This window comes from Sinocyclocheilus anshuiensis, unplaced genomic scaffold (assembly GCF_001515605.1).
Source record: "Sinocyclocheilus anshuiensis isolate Anshui unplaced genomic scaffold, SAMN03320099.WGS_v1.1 scaffold239, whole genome shotgun sequence".
NCBI lineage: Eukaryota > Metazoa > Chordata > Actinopteri > Cypriniformes > Cyprinidae > Sinocyclocheilus > Sinocyclocheilus anshuiensis.
Genome location: NW_015549568.1, coordinates 302,760 through 318,101, shown reverse-complemented (window position 1 = coordinate 318,101; position 15,342 = coordinate 302,760). Strand labels below are relative to the sequence as shown.

At 40.7% G+C, this 15,342-nt stretch overlaps 1 protein-coding gene across 1 annotated transcript in view; it reads right to left on the bottom strand.

Annotated features, from left to right (window-relative positions):
* Nucleotides 1–11,143: 11,143 nt before the first annotated feature.
* LOC107657315 (semaphorin-3D-like) overlaps nucleotides 11,144–15,342 on the bottom strand; it is a 67,630-nt gene continuing 63,431 nt past the window's right edge. The window contains exons 14-18 of the mRNA XM_016445356.1: nucleotides 14,320–14,361; nucleotides 13,918–14,075; nucleotides 13,112–13,176; nucleotides 12,693–12,820; nucleotides 11,144–12,581 (exon numbers count right to left, since the gene is read on the bottom strand). Coding sequence (XP_016300842.1) covers nucleotides 12,168–12,581; nucleotides 12,693–12,820; nucleotides 13,112–13,176; nucleotides 13,918–14,075; nucleotides 14,320–14,361 — 807 coding nt within the window. The 3' untranslated portion in view covers nucleotides 11,144–12,167. The remainder of the gene's footprint in view (nucleotides 12,582–12,692; nucleotides 12,821–13,111; nucleotides 13,177–13,917; nucleotides 14,076–14,319; nucleotides 14,362–15,342) is intronic.

Below are 15,342 nucleotides of genomic sequence, written 5' to 3'. Positions count from 1 at the left end.
GATGGGTAAATGCAGAGCACTAATTCCGAGTATGATACTTGGTACTTGGCCACATGTCACGTCACATGTCACGTCACTAGATTAACAGGTATGCCATCAACAAGATCATTAATCATTAAACTGGGCCCTCGACTCTCAGCTCTGCTTACATGTACAATGGATGGACTTTGCTCTGCTTGCTCGGAGCGGTTTTGACTTGGGGGCTCTTTTTTTGTCACAGTATTTGCAGGGGGACTTGTAGATGGACTGGGGGACTGTGAGCAGTTTCTTTTGTAACTGTGTGACTTAAAAGAAGTCTGTGCTGTGCGTCCCCTTTCTGACTGGACTGCCATACTGGAATTTGTCTGGTGGGTGGGTCTTACCGTAGAAGGGAGAACAACAGAAGAAGGCTAGTTGGAGCTTAACTTTATCCATGAGTGCTTGCAACTGGTGCTGTGTAACATAGCCCTGTGACTGCACTCTACGTGACTGCAAGGCCTGTGCGATAGGGGATGCCCATTCAGAGCTTGAGGGGACCACAATACCAAGCATTTTTTTTAGATGTGTTTCCTCCTCATTCCAGAACCCCAAAGGGGTACGTCGTACTGGCTGTCGAACTGGCTTAGCCATTCCTGTATCAATGCTGTGCTGCAGAGCAGAGAACTTCCCCAGATCATCATCAGTTGCTGCAAAAACTTCTTGGTGTTCACTCAGTAGAGCTATTAACATCTCTTGCTGATGTTCTGTGAGCGTTTCGCTTGCAGAAGTGAACAACTGTCTGAGGTGCTCTGGAAGGTCAAAGGCGTTTAGTGAGGACACCCTTCTTACATGGTGCTCATCCGGAGGCTCACTGTTAGGTTCTTGTGGCACTGAGTCCCCACCTTTTTGCATGAAACTGAGCCTCGACTGGAACTGTATAGGCTCTCTCTCTCTTCTCTTGAGCATCAGGATATGCTTCGATGAGCACCCCCAAACAGACTCCCCTTGATAAGGGTCTACTGGAAGCTGTGATGTTGCATAGCCTGACCGGAATCCTCTGTTCCATGTTAATCATGATACTGCCTGAAGACACTCCATCAGCCAGGCTAACAGGCTCTAGAACAGCAGGGAGTTCTGGTTTTGGGTCGTCTACCACACCCCAAACTAAACATTCACACTCTGGCGGCACAGTGAAATCACTCTCTAACATCACCCTTGAAATGGCATAGTCTGGCCCCTTGCCTTCAGATATATAGGCTGGAATGAGTTCTGAGTCCATGAAAACTTTGCCAGAGGCATGAATGGTGAAATCGGCAGCTTTTAAGAAATCTAAACCCAGGAGCAGGGCATCACGAATTGGTGCAATGCAAACTGTCCACTCCAACACTTTTGTGCCAATTCTGAATTCCACTTTCACTCCTCCTGTTGCTGACATCTCCCTTCCAGTTTCTGCATTTCGGGGACACACCTTTTTCAGTCCTGCAGGTGATTTAACAGGTAATTTGCTGTATGTTTCTTCAGACATGATTGTGGCCTCAGCACCCGTGTCAATAACTGCATTAACAGGTATGCCATCAACAGTCAGCAAGATCATTAAACTGGGCCCTCGACTCTCAGCTCTGCTTACATGTACAATGGATGGACTTTGCTCTGCTTGCTCAGAGCGGTTTTGACTTGGGGGCTCCATTTTTGTCACAGTATTTGCAGGGGAACTTGTAGATGGACTGGGGGACCGTGAGCAGTTTCTTTTGTAATGTCCCTCCTCCCCACACTGAAAACATGGCCCACTAGCCGCTCTGGTGGGGCTGTTATTCTGTGGTCTATATCTGTTTGACTTAAAAGAAGTCTGTGCTGTGCGTCCCCTTTCTGACTGGACTGCCATACTGGAATTTGTCTGGTGGGTGGGTCTTACCGTAGAAGGGAGAACAACAGAAGAGGGAGGAAGTATATGGTCTATGGCTAGTTGGAGCTTATCAACTTTATCCATGAGTGCTTGCAACTGGTGCTGTGTAACGTAGCCCTGTGACTGCACTCTACGTGACTGCAAGGCCTGTGGCTCCTCATCAGAGTCCATGTCTAGATCAGCCCAGGATACTCAACGTGTCCTCCCCCTCTGATCGAAGTCTCGCCCGAGTGTCGCTTTGAAGTTGTGTTCGTAGGATGAAACTAGCCGCTGCGCCTCATCCATTGATACAGGGTCACGGTTCATAACTTCATATGCCACTTTCTGGTTGCGCAGCCCTTTAAGAAAAGCGTCAGCAGCAATTTGCTCCCTGAGCTCAATGTCAACTCCAGGATAAGCCAAAATGACTAGCCTGTGAACCTCCTCAGCGAACTCTGAAACAGTTTCTTTAGACTGGCGCAGTTCACCAAGTCTCCTCGCGTGCTGTGGTGGGAGGCTCTTTTTGGCCAAATCGGAAAGCCAGCTGTTCTTTCAGCAGAAAGTAATCTTCACGTATGTGTTCAGGTAATGAGCACAAATATCTCACAGCAGCGCCCCTTAGACATTCATGCAGTTTATCCACTCTCTCTACTGCACTCCATCTGTAAATGACAGCTCTGCGCTCAAAAGGAATAATAAAGGAGTCCCAGTCATCCTTACCATTGTAAGTGTCAAGTTTAGCTTTAGGTCCATCTGGAGCTCTACCATAAGGGGCTGTGAGATGATGGGTGGGCGTTGAAGCAGTGGAAGGTGCGTGCATGTGTGGGCTCAAGTTGAATGAGCCATTATAATGGCTGGGTCCCTGTGCATATCAGCCCAGGATACTCGACGTGTCCTCCCCCTCTGATCGAAGTCTCGCCCAAGTGTCGCTTTGAAGTTGTGTTCGTAGGATGAAACTAGCCGTTGTGCCTCATCCATTGATACAGGGTCACAGTTCATAACTTCATATGCCACTTTCTGGTTGCGCAGCCCTTTAAGAAAAGCATCAGCAGCAATTTGCTCCCTGAGCTCAATGTCAACTCCAGGATAAGCCAAAATGACTAGCCTGTGAACCTCCTCAGCGAACTCTGAAACAGTTTCTTTAGACTGGCGCAGTTCCCCAAGTCTCCTCCATGCTGTGGTGGGAGGCTCTTTTTGGCCAAATCGGAAAGCCAGCTGTTCTTTCAGCAGAAAGTAATCTTCGCGTATGTGTTCAGGTAATGAGCACAAATATCTCACAGCAGCGCCCCTTAGACATTCATGCAGTTTATCCACTCTCTCTACTGCACTCCATCTGTAAATGACAGCTCTGCGCTCAAAAGGAATGATAAAAGAGTCCCAGTCATCCTTACCATCGTAAGTGTCAAGTTTAGCTTTAGGTCCATCTGGAGCTCTACCATAAGGGGCTGTGAGATGATGGGTGGGCGTTGAAGCAGTGGAAGGTGCGTGCATGTGTGGGCTCAAGTTGAATGAGCCATTATAATGGCTGGGTCCCTGTGCATGGCTTCTGGGTCTCACATCAGGACCAGGTGTCGAGGAATTTGGACTAGCTGGGGTCCGTACATGTCTATCAATGACAGCAAGCTCAGCAGCAAAAAGTTGTTCAGCATCTGAAGGCCCTGTTGCATCTCTGTTTGTCACAAGGGTTCTATCTGGGGCAGATGAAAGTGTGGTAGTGTTGCCATGTGGGTGTGGACCACGTGTCACTTTGTTGGCATGAGGCTGCTGCGTGAGAGCTAACAAACAAGTCTCTGTTGCTTCCAGTCTTTGGAGCAGAGGTGAAATGGCATTTTGGAGTGTGGGGGGTCTGGGCAGCTGATGCTCCAAGTGAGACTTCCGGATCAGTTGAATCCATTTTGTACAACAATCGAGAGTGACACTGCTCCATCTCTTAATTTCGTTGAGTTAATGTTTTATTTATAATACTTATTTATTAATATGGAAGTATATTCTGCTCTGTGAGTTGAAAAGTAACTTTTCAAGGCTGTATGGTAGTGTCTGTGAAACTAGGCAGGCAGCCAAAAGCAGCGCTTGATTTGGCAGACTTCCAGCCCCACGCCTCTCTGCTGGGGGGAGGGTTAATCCTGAAAGAACGGTTAATGCGCCGAATAAACTTGTCAATCAGTCCTTAATACTACTTCACAACGGCGTTTTGCAGATTATAATGTCCATAGAATCACAAGGGATGTCCCAGCTGTTCATAACACTCACAATTCACTGATGATTTTCTCTCACGCTAAACTTCTGACACCACTTGTTGTGCTCTCGTCTGTAACGTTAATTTATTAGTGTCCGTGGAGGCATGAAGAGAAGCACACAACAAAGATAATCCGTTGCAGGAACTTTACTTAGTAAAGCATAACTTACAACAGCGGGGTTTATGCTCTTGCCCAGTGCTGATGGGTTTGACTACAACCATCTGCACCGGAGCCTGCGAGCATACTGATGCTAAACATAAACAACCAGTAAACTAGTCCCCGTGTAATGACGTAACAGCATCTAATTGGACAATACAGAACTCATTATTAGTATATATAAAATAATTGTAACTCAGCTTATATTTAGTTAACTAACACTATAACAATATCTTGTCCAACCGTATGAACCTCACAGTCTGACGTCCATTCTGCTCAAAACTTGTGCAAGACTATGTGGTGACCTTTTCATCATAAACTGTATTTCGAGTCAAATTATCAATGATTATATAGTCCTTTGGCTAAAGCTCAGGGGTTCTATCTGGGGCAATAACTGGAAGGTTGTTGGTTTGAGTCCTGCGAGGAGAAAGTCAAAGGCCATTATTATTGTGCTGTTAACTGAGACACAACCTGAGATTGATAGAATCAGTGCATGCTAAATAACTATTCATGTACAGAAAATGTAATGTAGTGATTTACACTTAAGAATAAGATTGTATCAGAAGTTTCTGACACGTCTAACTGCTGAACAACAGATGCATTTATGGTTTTGGCTTTTGGGTGGTAAATATTTCAGATTTTTAAGATATTCACTTCTTGCACAAGTAAAATAATTATTACATTTATGTAAACTCGCAGGAATTACATATTAATGTGCAGATAAATGTGTAATTTCTTAGGCTAAACTTAGTCACTTTAATCTGTTGTTAGTAAAAGTTTATTTCAGATTTTTCACATCTTTCTGCGTTTTCCACAACAATCCTCAAGTCAGTCTAAAATACTGTTCTTGCAGAATTAAGAGTTCATGTGTGAATGTGTTTCAGGTGTGTTTGGTGTTGAGGCAGGTGAAATTAAGACTTTGTCAGTGATGGAGGGAGATTCTGTCACTCTACACACTGCAGATCAGCCCAGGTATGTTGTGATATGAACTAAGTTGTGATCTTGTTGAATCAAGAACAGCTGCAATCAGATCAGTGTGATTCACAAATGAATCGTTTAGTGCGATTTGTGAACCGTTACCTCTCTTGTTACGCAATCTACTACCCTTTGCGCTATTTAAAAAAAAAAAAGTCAAGGTAAACAAGTCATTTTTTATGAGTTGTTGTAATACTGTCTAAACTGTAGCATTGTAAAATCATATACTTTTAATCAGTGTTAATAGCTAGCATGTGTCAAGCTAGCATTGCAAGTTTTATCGTTGCTGTCAGTGTAGGGACATGTTGTTGTCCCAACATGCTGTCTCTCATCACAACATTGATGTAAAACTTGTCATAACCACATTGTAATTTTATGGATTAATAAGGAAACCCTTTCAATAGTCAAGTATCTTCCCCTTTTTAAAAATAGCTGATCTGATGTGGACTACTTTCATTCTGTCTTACCCTCTCCCTGTCACACACACATAAGCTACATCACACACACACACACACACACACACACACACACACACACACACACACACACACACACACACAGATCATTCTGTTTGATTTATAAGTTTTTCCTCACAGGGACCAAAAAATGTCCCCAAAAGGTCAAAATTTACTGGTATTACTGTCACTTTTTCTGGCAACTGCCGTGCACACATTCACAAAAGAGTCGAGTTATGACGAATGACGTAGGCGTGGCAGAAGCTAAAGTAAGAATGGTTGTTACTTGAAATTTTTTTTTTATTTTTTTTATTTACTAGTCTTTGTCTTTATACAGCCAATTTAACTTAGTGAAGACAATGTCTGTGCACAAATAAAACACTGAAATTGCAAAATGGTGTTAAAGAGTGATTGTATTATATTTTAATGAATGCTGCAACTGCCCAAGCTGTGGACTGTTGCAACAGTTCCTTGATATGGGGTCAGCGGCAACATTTGACTTTGACTATTGAAGTATAAATTGTACATATATCATCACATGTTTCAGCAGTGGGGGTGAGTAGCTGACAGAAGTGGGTTTAATATAATCAAAATGTTGGCTTCCCAACACAAACACTCTCAGTCTTAGAGAAACTGAAGGAAGTGCAAAAAGTGTTGCAACCGTCCTCACTTTCCCATAACCAAAGCTGGAAAGATGTACTGAATGCATGTTCTGCCAAAGCAATGATAAATGATCCACAGTTTATCCCACATACACATAGTAATGCGTTTTGAAAAAAATCAAATCCATAAAGCCATAAATATTTGTTTCTGGAGAAAAAGCTAATACTATTGTGCCTGTATATTATAAGATTATTATTATACAACTTTTAAACATCTGCCTTTTCTAGTGCAGAGCTGAGAAGTGAATTAGCTAAGAAACTAAATGAATGTGTTATAGCTTGGTTTAGATATGAATACTGTTCTATTAAGGTAATATCATGACATCCCCCAAATGCATCATATTATTAATGCATGTTTATACAGAGCTTAAAAATCACAATACAATCCACATATACACAGATGTCATTTCGTACCTGTAATTATTTTCATTTTTTATTTCAAGTTTCTTGGCGCCTCAAGATGGCGGCGCGTTCACACGCTGCGGCTTCACCTTATTTGTATAGTTGTATTTTATATTTAATCTGTATATCTGTATTTATGTTCTACTGTTAGTGTTATCTGTATGCACCAAGGGTCTGAGAGTAACGCAATTTCAATTCTCTGTGTGTATGTGCTGTACATGTGGAAGAATTGACAATAAAGCAGACTTGACTTGACTTGACTTGACTTATAGTTGTAATTGAACAACAGTCCTTCGGTTTCAAGTAACATATAATGGCTAATAAGGCCCACAGCGTAGTCACTCTTTATCAAAGAGCTACACAGAACAGAAATGTTAACACTCCACAGTGATTGTGACCCAAGTAAAGAGATCGTCTTCCTCAAGTATGTTTAAACATTTATTCTGTGAGTAGTGCATAAACATTTCCATATAGCTAACATGAGAGCTCCCTCTACAGGTGTGCCTGAAAAGTTCACACCCACTCTGCTAAAAACACGAAATATAAAATTGCATTACTTTGTATGGAAAATGTCTACTGTAAAATCTGGTTAACTGTAAGCTAAATATAAATGGGTTCATATCAAATTGTATATAATTTTACTGTAAACCGTGCACATTACCATAAAATGTACCGTTTAATACTCCTAGATAAAGTCTTACCAGACCTAAGTCTTTGCAACATAATTGTAATATATATCCAAAATACTCATTCTTCTGCCAGCAGAAAAATACATGGAGAATCGCAACATCATCATGTGACAAATGGAGATATTGCCTCATGCCTCAAGCCTCATGGTACCATCAAAGAGAGGCACAAAACCAATTTCCAGAACATTTACATTCACTGTTCCTTGCTGGTGGAAGTCTGATTCATCATGTGGTCTTCTATCTGTCTCTATCTGTATTATTATGGTGGTTATCAGTACAGTACATTGATATATTCACATTACATACACACATTTTTTTTTACAATCTCTAGGACCAATTTCTCAATAATTAGGTCACTTTTTCAAAACTCATCACAGTGAGCACAACAGCAGTCTATGTGTGTTAAAGGAGGTGACATGGTTGTTAGTGAATCCAGCAGACTACCTTGGCGAAGCCGGAAGAGTTGGCAACATAACAGGTTCGTTGCATAAGGTAACAACAAGACCAGACAAATGGGAAGTGCACAGTGGGGGTTTATAAAGGGTGGCTTGATTGGTGAAGGCATGTGCGGTGAATCAGAACTCCGGGGATTGTGAACGAATGGGTGGAGCTGCAGGACCTGGCATGGCTGGTGACTCTCGGTGCGTTCCAAACGGGATATATCGCCCTCCGAAGGGCACTTCAGAGTGAAAACAATCATGGCAGCCATATTGAAGGGTCATTCCAAACCAAAGTGCTCAAAACTGGCCACTTCAAAGGGCCCTTCGGAATGCAGGATTTAGAAGGGTACAACTGATGGACACTTCGGGCTCCCATGATCCTTTGAGCAGATTCTTTGCATGATGACGGCGCCTCCGTGTGGGCACGTGATGATGACGCAGAAGGGCACTTCAAGGAACAGTTGTTTGGTCCTCTACACCCTTCAACCCTTCGAAGCTCTCACTCTGGAGGGTAAACCTATTGAAGGGATTAGGGCATAGGGATGAGCCCTTCCGAATGGAAAGCAGGGTCTGTGACACCCAACATGTGTTCTGTCCGATATTTACCCAGTGGCGCTGGGCCAGCACTGGGTTGCCAAATAACCCAAAAATGGTTGTTTTTAACCCAGCATTTTTTTTAGTGTATGATTATTACAGATTACTTTAACACTGTAAATTTATATTTGCATTTCCTGAAGGAAATTCAAGTGTCAGTTAGTTTGTAAATAAAATTCAGTCACTATTAGAGACATGTTGCTGTCATCTCAGTAGCCATCCTGTTTCTGTCTGCGATAATCAACAAATGCATTTAGGGTTTATTTGATTTTTTTATGTATATATTTTACTTTTTTGAAGTGTCTTGGCGAGTTGGAGAGATGTAGGCTAAATATTATGTAATTGACAAGTAATAAGTAATTACGAATGTTTTAAAAGGAACTATTCAATCTATGAATCTTATGTACAATAACACTAATATTGCAAATTAAATATAATGTAGTATATATAGATGTATATAGATTGATTGATTGCTGATTTTAATATCAAAGATTTATGATGTTGTTGTGGGGCTAGAGAACTTTATTCAGCGGGCCATCCGCATCTCACAGTGCATGTCAGCGTGTGAAATGGATCAGTCCACTGCAGTTCCTCTATCAGTCGCCCCTCCAGCACCAGAGCCGATGCAAATGGATACCTATCGCCTGTCCCATGTGGAGCATCAGAGGAGAATCTCTAATCAATTATGTCTGAACTGTCGAGCCAGTGGTCACCTGTTATCCACCTTTCCTGTCCATCCACCTCACCCAGCGGTGAGTACAGTTCAAATTCAACCCATGTTCGCATCTCTGACTCGTACTACCGTTATGGTAACTACTGCCCAACACTCTGTTTCAACGCAAGCCCATGTTGACTCTGGTTCCTTGGGGAACTTCATCTCCCTAGATCTACTGCAAAAACTTCAACTCAGACGGAAATCCTGTGCTCAAACACTTCACATTTAGACCATCCTAGGAAAGCCGCTGGGCCGCGGACACATCTGCTCACCCACCGTCACGCTCCGCATCCGGAATCTACATCAGGAGCAAATCTCCTTTCTGGTGCTGGAGGGCTCTATGGCTGACATCATCCTGGGATGCCCGTGGATGACTCAACACGCACCCATCGTGGATTGGAATACTGGAGCGATTCTTCAGTGGGGCGAGCGCTGCCATCAGAACAGTCTTTCACCTATTATTAAATCTTCCGGATCCCCTTCCTGCAAGCCTGTAGACCTTGCATCCACCATGGTTGAGAATACCAGGCATTCCAGGATGTATTCAGCAAGCAGGCAGCCACCCAACTACCACCACACCAGTCATGGGACTGTGCCATTGACCTGCTGCCTGGGGCTAGTCTACACAAAGGAAAGATCTACCCATGGAAGAAGCCACTCTAAGGCTGATGATACACGGAGCAACTTTTTGAGCAATGTTGCCGGGCAACTTTGACCTGTGTTGCCGTCAATGGGCAACCAGATGAGACACAGGGCCCACGACCGATCTAAAGTGACCAGATAGAAATTTGTTATCCATTCTCAATGTGAAAGTGCCCAAGCAACATTGCTCAAAAAAAGTTGCCCGGCAAAATTGCTCAAAAAGTTGCCCAGTGTATCATCAGCCTTAGAGTAAATCTACTGAAGTTAGACCACTGTTTGATTCATTTTTTTTTTACACGTCATACATTAAAAAAGTTTGATTCATGTGTTACAGTTTCTTTGTGAAATTGACTAAATTCTGAGTGAAAAGTGTTTCTACACCAATTTTTTAAATCAGTGTATAACATGATTTGTAGATGGATGCACTGCAGCTAAATTAACCTTTTATAATTACATTTATAACCTTTATAAATAATGTGGTAACACATAGGGTCCAATTCTCACTATTAACTAGTTGCTTATTAGCATGCCTATTATTAACCTATTGGCTGTTTATTAGTGCTTATAAAGCACATATTCTGCATGACCATATTCTACATCCCTAATCCTACAATACCCTAAACTTAACAACTACCTTACTATTAATAAGCAGCAAATTAGGAGTTTATTGAGGCAAAAGTTGTATATAGTTAATGATTTGTTAATGGTGAGAATTGGACCTTAAAACAAAGTGTGACCAATAATGTTTTCATAATTCAACATCTAATCTAGTCGCACTTGCACAGCTTTGCTTATCTGAGGTTTACACCTATTTTAAGAATGTTACCTCATACAAAGTGTTAATGTTCCATTCACCTTGCATGTTATAAGCAACCAGCAAATAAGGCTCATCATTTTTTATTTATCACAGTTAAAACACTGTAATTTATTATTGCGATGCAAAAGAGAATTTTCAGCATCATTACTCCAGCAGTCACATGATCCTTCAGAAATCATTCTAATGTGCTGATTTGCTGCTCAAGAAACATTTCTGATTCTCAATGTTATAAATGGTTGTGCTGCTTAATATATTTCAGATTTTTTTCCCGGGATTCTTTTATGAATATAAAATTCAAAAGGACAGCATTTATATGAAATATAAATATTTTGTAACATTATAACATCTTTACTGACACTTTTGGTCAACTTGAAATCTTGCTGAATAAAATAATTAATAATAAAAAAAAATCTTACTATGTTTTGAACAGTATTATATACAAGTCTAAAATCAGGTATTAGGTATTTAAATATATAGCAACCACTACAACATTAAAAGTATATTATGCTAGAGAGAGAGAGACATAAAGGAGTAACCCAACATGTGAACTCCATTATATAATCAACATACATTAAAACAATGTACATTTAGTGTTTTTTAATCTAATCATCAACCAACCATGAACCTATTTCATTTTTCACTGTGAGCCAAAGACAACTTTTCATTTAGTTACGGTGAAGAACAAAAGCACGAGGTTCTGGAAGTCATTTTCATGGGCAGTGAAGAGAATTTTAAAAAGCTCTTTGATCTTTGGATGCCATTTTCTACTTACCATCCCCAGATGCTTTCACACACGAACACATCTTACACATACTGTACACACAACACAAGGGACCAGAGTGGAGAGATTTGCAAAGGAGTCATAAAGCAAACACAATATTTACTCAAGGATGTTCTCAGGAAAGAGCAGAAGAGATTGTACTTGAAGGGGAAGGAAACATATGAAGGGCACATCCTGGGCAAACTTCCTCTGAACATGAGGCACCTGCTGTTGTCAGAACAAATTTGTAAATATGACTGTGTCAAGAGTCCAAATATAATAGCAACACAATGATATACAGCTCTAGGGACTATTTAATCTACATGCCTTGTGAAAGCAAGAGAAGTCAGTTCATCGTTGCACTGCATTTCGCTCAAAACAGTGCATTAGCTTGTCCATTTTCAATATTAGCTTACCAAGCATACCTAGCATTAAGCATAGGTGCTTGTCTTTCAAGAAGGTTCACAAATAATAGAAACGGTTTGAAAATATTACATTAAATGTATGCAAAATGTGGATGCCAGACTACACAAATTCATCTCAGTTGCACAGCTACAGTCTGATTATACTGTGTTAAAGCTACGTGCTAACAATAGCACAGGCTACAAAATGAAACTTAAGAGAGGACTTAATAGAAGAATAATACAGTTCTTAGCTGTAGCCCTTTGTTGTTGTGTTAACAGTAGCATTTGCTGGTTGCAGCTAGTCGGGATGTAGCTTTAGCCATCAAGCTACAAACAAGATGCTAATTGTCCAGATGAAGTCACACAGTCCTTCTCTTCATCACAAGTCTGCAGTTTCACCTCCGTCTAGAGGCTTGTTGGGTGGATTTTGTCGCCTAACTCTCGCTTTACGATTTTCAGCCACCTGCTTCAACTTTAGCGAGCGTAGTTTTTGCTGTCGTCGTTTTTTGCGGTACCAAAGATGTTCACAGTACTCATCAGACGTTAGCTCACTAACTCCCATTAAATGGAGTTCCTTGTAGGTCCGTGGCAAGGCTGCGTGATTTCCGGGATGGGTGTTCTGCGCTCTCGACATGTGGTTCTGGGGGATAACGTGGACCTCGTAGCGGGCTAGCGTGCGGGAGAACGAGTGTTCGTAGGCTACGCAGAGGTACAGGCCAGCATTAGCGAATGCTAAGTGCTGGAGGAGGAGCCCGCGTTGCATGTGGATGAGATTTTCTTCACCTGGAACCAACTGAGAGATAGAAAGGGGTTTGTGTTAGAATAGAAGAGGATGAATTAAGTGTATATCCACTTATTTTATGGTTTTTCATGATTAAATCTTCTAAACAGGATGTGGACGGACTTCTTTGCTGCTTTGGCTGTGGTTTGGCTGAATTATCCACTTGATCGTGGCTTGTGGTGAACGTGGGACACATTCCAGGAAGGTTGAGTTTGTCTCCACAGCGTAAACTGTCTTCAGTTCAGCATTCTCTGAACATGTAGAGACGGAATGGACACTTTTAGCTCCCAAAAAGCTTATTTTTATTTTTTATTTGGAACGTGTTCTATTACTTCTTTAACAGCAAGACCAAAAACTTGTATTAAGAATGTAAACAAGATCAGTTTTGATTTCATATTGAACTGGTGCACACATCTTAGCATGTGTTAGTGTCCACTTTGTACACTAGAGGGAGTAGTGTGCATTTTTTTTTCAGGACTGGCCAATATCATCTACAACCTGAAGGTGGAAAGTGGTGAGGTGAACAGAAAGTGATTTATTACCGTCTCTCATGTCCTGACACTGGCTCCAGGGGTCTCCATACCTCACATCCTGCCTCCGGGCATGCCTGCGGACCACAAGAGGATGTTACTGACCCTCAGATCCATTATTTGACAGGTTTCCTGGTGGTTTTCGGTATTAGTAATTCAAGCCATTTCCACTAATAAATACTCCAAATAAAATTAATACAAATTCACTCTAACCAAGCCTACAATTTCTCCATTGTTTGTTAATAAAACTCAATAAAATGTATATATTTAAGACTGAAATCAATTCTACAAAAAAATAAAATAAATTGGTGTAGAAACAATTTCCGCTCAGAAATTGCTAGTACATTTCACAAATAAATACAAAGATACAACAAGTAACATTGAAATTAAACAAGAAATTCTGAAATACAAAGGGTGAAATCTTTATTTACTAATTCGCAAAATTTTCTTAAAGTGTAATAAACTGCACCATTGTTGTTATTTATGGTGTCCTTGTTATAATATAATTATGTAATTAGTATAATTATACATAATACAGATTAATATTAATTAAATACATGTATTTACTATATGTTTAGGATTAGGATTTGGTTTAGAGTTAGTTGCATGTAATTATGCATAATTTATTGTTATTACTATCGTAAGTACATGTAACGTGTAACAAGGACACCTTAAAATAAAGTGTTGCCATTTCTTATCGTTGATTTTAAAAAATAATAATTCAGAAACATTCCTTTGAATAATCACTAAAATTCTAAAATGATTATATGGTTTTCTGACCAATGAGAATGTATTAAATGTAATACAAAGGGAAGTACCTTTTGTTGCTAGGGAAGTAGTTAGTACAGGAGGACCCGTCCCAAGCACAGTATGGGTCACGAGCTAGACAGCAGTCTACACACGCTTTACCGTACAGCTCACACCTCTGCACAGGAAGCTGGACGACCCCTTCATCACTGCTTACAAAGAGCACTTGCTAGAGAAGAAAAATCAAAAATACATGAGGATGTATGTCTAAATGTGATATAAAACAGACTAACCTTTAACAAATGAATACAAATGGTAATTAATGATAAACCTTTATCAAATCTAGCGTTTACAGTGGCACACTTACAAAGAAAGTCTATGGGGCAAGACATTACAGTGGGTTTAAAAGCAAAAACATGAAGCTCGTAATGTTGTGAAAGCAAGTGGCCACCCACTAAAACATGTCCACTTACCCTCTTGGTGGAGAGCTCCATGTTTAGGACTGGGGTTTGAGTCTACAAAATAGAAAAAAAAGAAAGAAAAAATACGTAACACATAAAATGAATCATCTCTTGAACAAAGAGGAAGACGACACGCATTGTTGGCACTGAAAAGGAGCAGCTCATCATAACAGGCCCTTGTGAAAGTTTTAAAGCTTTCTGCTCTGTTGCTTAATTTCTCCTTCATATACAGCAGCAAATGAGCCTTGACTCTTAAAACGTCTCTTTCTTCAAATGGCAGGCAATATGTGCTATTATATGTCTCCTGATAGGTTTGATTGACATGTACTGCTCTGTAATATACATAATTATGATTTTGATGCAGTTTAAATTAAATTTGTTATTCATAATGTACTACTAATTTGTTAGTAGAAATTTGAGGGATGCAGCGGTACTTACAAGTGAGTATTTGGAAACTTTAGAAGACTTGAAATATGAGCTGCGCGCACTACTTTTATGGTCTTGTATTTCTTTAAGAAATGAAAACTCTTGAGCTAAATGCTATTGTAAATCCATCGTTGTACTACAGAACATTCTCCAGGCATCTCATATTAACCCTGTTGATTTCTGTTTGCTTACATTCCCTTCATCCTCAAAGCAAAACTGACACATTCCTCAGTCTAAAGTTTTGGATAAATAAGCAGTGGCGGCCCGTCGGGGGAGGCACAGCTTCCCCAAAATTTTGAGGTGAAAATGGGAGGACGATTTAATGTTAATAAAATTCACAATTCATTTCAGTTCATGTCTCAGAATGTGTATTTTTTGTTTGTAATTTCACAGCTGTAATACCATAACATGTTACTGAAGTTGGAAAGCGCTGCATTTCTATCGCGAATGTGCTGAATCTGCTGATAAAATTCAACCGCTAGGTGATAGAGAAGAGGAGGGGGAGGCCGGGGGAGAGCTGAGCTCTTGTGCCTCCGTTGGTAAAAAAAATGAGCCAATCAGCATCGAGTGTTCACTTTCAGCGCTGAGGAGTGTTGAGAAAAGAAACCT